Below are 5,456 nucleotides of genomic sequence, written 5' to 3'. Positions count from 1 at the left end.
ACAGGTGTGAGTGAGGCTTACTGGTTGTAGTAGAGTTGTGAGTCTCTGCGTGAGCTCAGCTTAGCTGCCTGGGATGCCAGCTTTCAGGTTGAAAAACCCTTAGGCTGAGGAAGCACCCGCAGTTGTGTGTGTGTGTGTGCTGTTCCTGGATGGAAGGAATAGTAGAGAAGCCAGAGGCTGGCATGCAATGCAGACAAGAAAGACAGTGAAAATGGAGATGGAGGTGTCGGGGTGAGGGACAGGCTGGGGTGGGGAGGGGATGTAGCAGCACAGGTAAAAAGTGGAGAGGTACCTGGGAAGTCAGATGTCTGGCAGGTTGTAGTGTGCCAGAAGTCCAACATCTATATTGAGTGCATGAGTTTCTGTACTTAGGAGGCTGATGAAGCACAGTTCATAGGCTCAGCTGGGAAAAGTGGTTTGACTCGCCAGGTACCTCTCCACTTTTACCTGCGCTGCTACATCTTCCTTCCCCCTCACCCCCTGACTCCTCCATTTCCTTTTTCATGGACTGGCTTTCTTGCCTGCATTGCATGCCAGCCTTTGACTTCTTTACTACTGCTTCCATCCGGGAACAGCACACACACACCAACTGCAGGTGCTTCCTTAGCCTGACAAAGGGTTTTTCAACCCGGAAGCTTGCTAAGATATATTTCTGTAACTGACTATTCAGTTGGTCTGCTAAAACATACCAGATTAGATTGACCCAAAGGTCCTTGTCTGCCAGTACCATGTCTTTAAACCGACACCCCTAGCACCTGACTGGAAGAATGCAGGGCCCTGGGCACATCTAATCCCCAGGGCTGGGGCTGGCAGGGAGAGTTCTCTGGCAGCTGCTGGAGAAGCAGCTCCTGCAGGAAAGGAAAGAAAGGCTCTAGTCTGTGACAGTTTGGCTGCCTGAGATGCTGCTGGTGCTACTGTGCTGTTTACTAAGTTATTACCTGTTGTCATTAAAAGTGGTGAACCGGAATGAAGCTGTAGGGGAGGAGGAGACCTCATTGGAGCACACTACTGTGTCATGTAGAGGCCCCGGCGCCAGTGAGGGTGCACCTTAACGCACACAGTGTCATCTATGTCACGAGTTTTGCTTGTCAGCAGCTTGGGGTGCAGTTTCCCAGAAACCCCTGTGCCTATCTCCTTGAAACTTGGCAGGTTTCGTGGCCTGAGAAGTGGCTACCATCCCTGTAAGTTTCATCTGAATCAGGCAAGAAATGGCAAAGTTATAGGCAGTTGCATGCTTTCCATTATAGCCTATGGGTGAAACATCGAAACAGTTTTGACAAAATGAAATGGAACAGTGCTTTCAAAACAAAACAAAACTTGATACGAAACACTGTCCCATCAAAGCATCGAAACAGAAGGTGAAATGAAATGGTGCTGTTTCACACAGCCCTATCCCATATGCCCTAGTATATTTTTGCAATACTACTCTTGATATTTCCTCACATGTTTTTCCTATCTTACTCTTGAATTCTGAATTATAAAAGTTCATTGATAGTCCTGTGAACAAGGTCATGATTATGAAAATGGGAAGAATTACTGTTCTACTTTTTGACATGAATATTTAAAACTTTGGAATGCTCCTCATTTTTAGAGGCTGTCAATACAAAACCAGAGGGGGTTGGACTTCCATTAATAATAATAAATTAAATGTGAAGTTTGATAAAAAGTTTAAATTTGATAATGGTAGGTCACTCTAACTCCCTGCAGAAATTGACAGAACCACCAGCATCTTTTTTTCTCTCTGTATCTGATTTAGACTGTGATCTTGGGAACATATATGAGATATAAGAATATATTAAACATGTACATGAGAATCTAAACTCACTTTTTGCTGAATCTGCTGATGGCAATTAATGCATAGTTTTACCTTGTGTTCACAATATATTCCAGATTTCCCAGTCTGGCCAGCACTCTTACCCACATTGTAGCTAGAGTCATTTTATTTCTGAATGCCCTTGGACAGCCACAATGGCACACATATCTACTATTTCAGTATAGGTTTTTATTACCATACCTGTCACCACAGTATCTGGACACTTTGAACAGAGCTTACAGTAACATAACTAACATTTTTAGCTTAAGGTACAAAAACAACATTATTGAAAAGCCATAGGATTACTTGTATTTATAAATCAAGTATATGCATACATATTTCCAGGACTGAGGCCTTTGTGAGGCATTTCTCCTGGTTGTGTCTTACTTGAATGAGCATTTTTTTTTCCCAAGTTGAAAAATATAATAACATTATCTGTGCATACATTTGGAAAATAGTTGCAATTAGATTGCTGTATTAAAAAAAAATTCAGATCAATAAAGTAGGGGTGTACCGATAAAGATTTTTTGGGCTGATACTGATAGCCAGTTATTAACAGGCCTGATCCAATTACTGATATGCAGTCCCATTGCTTGGAGAGCAGCTCTGGCTGGTAAGTCTGTTGGGGAGAAGGGGCAGGGGAGGGAAAAGGCATGGGGGGACAGATCGAGGCCTCTGTGGTGAGAGGGAGTGGGGCTGGGGCTGGGGTGCACACTGCACAGCAGGGGCAGGGTAGGGTATGAGATGGAGCCATGAGCAGCTCATCCAGAGGGCATGGGTGGGGAGGCAGCTCCTGCCACTGCATGCATCTCTGGGGGAGGCATGGGGGCATGTGTGCCCCCATACAGGGCAAAGGTGGGCTGCTATTGTGGGCTAGGACCACGCTGTGCCAGGCTCTTCTCAGTGGGGGGGCTGGGCTGAAGCTGTGCTTAGGGCGGGCAGCAGTGGTGGCACTGGGAGGTAGGGGCTACGGGGGGCTACAACAAATTCTGGGATGTATCTAGCCTCCCAGTAGCCCCCTCCCAGCGCCACTGCCTGCCCCAAGCTCAGCCCCAGCCCAGCCTCCCTGCTGTGAAGAGCCCAGTGCATCCTCCAGCCCACAGCAGCAGCCCACCCTCTCCCTGTGCATGAATCTGTGGGGCATGTGCCCCTCATACCTCCCACAGGGGTATGTGGAGCAGCGGGAGGCTCCCCCCTCATCTGGGTCCCCCCTGCACAAGACGCTTATGGCTGTCCCACACCCCGCCCTAGCTGGGCCATGCCTGCCTCTTCCCCACTCTCTCCCTGATTGTGGGGGCCTCAGTTTGCCCCACCACACACTCCTTCCCTTCCCCTGCCCCTTCCCCTCCAACAGACTTACTAGCTGGACACTGCTGTCCAAGCTGCCGGGTTGGCCGCGTGTGTTCCGTGGCTGTGCACATGCACTTGGCATTTATCGTTGACATTATCAGCCACATCAGGCAAAAAAACCCGATTGCCAATACGATATGGACTGATGTATGGACACATTTGTCAGTACATCAGCAAAACTTTCAACCTCTATCTGTGCACCTCTACAATAAAGGGTTTTCCATGAATCTCATGTTCTTACATTTCAGGACCAGTTATGGATGTGTTAGAAATGTTAAAATATGAACGCAGGCATGAAAAAAGTATATGCATATTTAAAATTCTTGTTTGCCTTAAGCATGTTTGGTGTGTGAAGGTGTACAAAATGCCAGATTACAGCCTTCTTCAAATTATTTGAAAATTAATACAGAAAACCCTTGCTATTCATGGGTTTGGCATTTGTAGTTTCAAATATTTGCGAATGCCAAACACGCATCTTAAATACACTTAAAGGAGCTTCTCAGGAGCTCCGTGCTTGCCGCAGCTGGGCTCCCGCTGCTGCTGCTGTGCTCCTGCTGCCACCGCCACACTCCCGCCATTGCCAGTGCAGCCGTGCCCCTCTCCCCCGAGCTGCCAGGGGCACTGTGTTCATGAACTCAGACAGCATTCATGAATGCAGTGCCTTATTCACGGTTTTCACCATTCATGGTGGATATAAGAGTGTATCCCACATGAATGGTGAGGGTCTCCTGTATTAGGTTACGATCTAACATGGCAAAAGTAATCAAGGAGGATAGTAAAATTAGATATAATTAATCAGTGCTGGATTTAGGCTTAAGCTACTTAAGCTACAGCCTTGGGGCGTGTGCAGATGAGATGGGGGACCTAAATTGAAGCAGTCGGTTTTAAAAAAACACCGCTTCAATTTAGGGCTGATTAAACCCCCGTACCATGCACACACCCCGCTGACTAACCTGCCTCTCTGGCGGGGAGGGGAGGGGGAGCTGCCAGTGGGCAGAGTGGTCCCTGGGCTGTGGAGGGGGGCAGTGCTTCCCTCTGCAACAGCAGTGGAACCCCCCAGGTGGCACCTGCCCACAGGCACATGGCTCGGGTGGTCCCAGGGGACACCACAGCAATGGAGAGAAGCACCAGGCCCCTATGCAGCTCAGCCAGGCAGGCAGGCTCCAGGTGGGGGAGGGGAGATCAGGCTCGCCACTTTTCTTGGACAGAGTTTGCTTTCCTGGGCTGCTGCCTGGCTACCTGCAGAGCTTCCTACAGAGCCTCAGAGCTGCATGGAGCCCGGTGCTTTGCTCCATGACTGTAGGGGCGGCAAACTAAAACTCCTCGAAAGGGTTTTAGTTTGCTGTGCCCCAAGTCATTTAAGGTGCATTATGCTGCTGAATTTCCTACAGCACCTGGAATTAATGTGCAATACACTGCTGAGGCTTGCAAACATCAACACCATTAAGGTGATGTAAAAGCATTTAGCCTGCATTAAAGCAGTGTGGGCACATGCCTCTCATTTTGTCTACACACGGCCTAGGGCCTCACAATACGAGGGACCTCTAAATAAGAAAAAAAGCCTGATCATTTTCATTCGAATATGGCAAAAATATACATATATATGACTCCACAGTTAGTATTCATATTGAGTTCATAAATGTGTGCAGAAATTACAATAATTCATTTTAAAATTTCGTGAAAATCCATTTTTGTGGATTTTGTGCATTATTTTTATCATATAGGGCCTCTTAAACTGGACATAGTTTAGGTCCTCAGCATGTTATAATCTGGCACTGTAATTAATTAGAAATAAAGGTCTTCCAAGGTAGTAGAGGACTTAGTTCCTATCATACTGATTGCACCTAGTAGAGTGCAATCAGTGCATAGTAGAGCTCTGTTTCCATTTTCATTCTATCGTTTTAATGTTTCTTTTCTTTCTCATTCATAGGGGTGCTGGAGAAAGATCATTGTGGATGACACTATGCCTTTCAATGAAGAGAATAATTTGTTGCTTCCGGCTACAACCTGTCAAATTGAACTTTGGCCAATGTTGCTGGCTAAAGCTATCATTAAGCTGGCAAACACTGAGTATGTCTATGACCATTTTTTCATTTTGTTCTAAGAAATCAGATAGAATTAATAAGCAAAATGCCAGTTTTAATATACATGAGGATTGTTCACTGGCAATTGTAATGGTATATCTGTACTTTTTGAGTTCTAATGTGAAAACTGACACAGTAAATCAATATAGTATGATTTTCATTTTCTCTAGCAAGCATATCTCCTCTCTCTCTCTGTGTCTAATACATAA

At 46.2% G+C, this 5,456-nt stretch overlaps 1 protein-coding gene across 1 annotated transcript in view; it reads left to right on the top strand.

Annotated features, from left to right (window-relative positions):
* The window catches only part of ADGB (androglobin), a 360,063-nt gene that overhangs the window by 77,753 nt on the left and 276,854 nt on the right, over window positions 1-5,456 (top strand). The window contains exon 6 of the mRNA XM_019527460.1: window positions 5,094-5,233. Within this exon, the coding sequence (XP_019383005.1) occupies window positions 5,094-5,233 (140 nt within the window). The remainder of the gene's footprint in view (window positions 1-5,093; window positions 5,234-5,456) is intronic.

This window comes from Gavialis gangeticus, unplaced genomic scaffold (assembly GCF_001723915.1).
Source record: "Gavialis gangeticus isolate Ggan-Ray unplaced genomic scaffold, GavGan_comp1, whole genome shotgun sequence".
Classification (NCBI taxonomy): Eukaryota; Metazoa; Chordata; order Crocodylia; family Gavialidae; genus Gavialis; species Gavialis gangeticus.
Note: the sequence above shows the minus strand (reverse complement) of the source record. Positions and strands in the feature narration are given on the sequence as shown.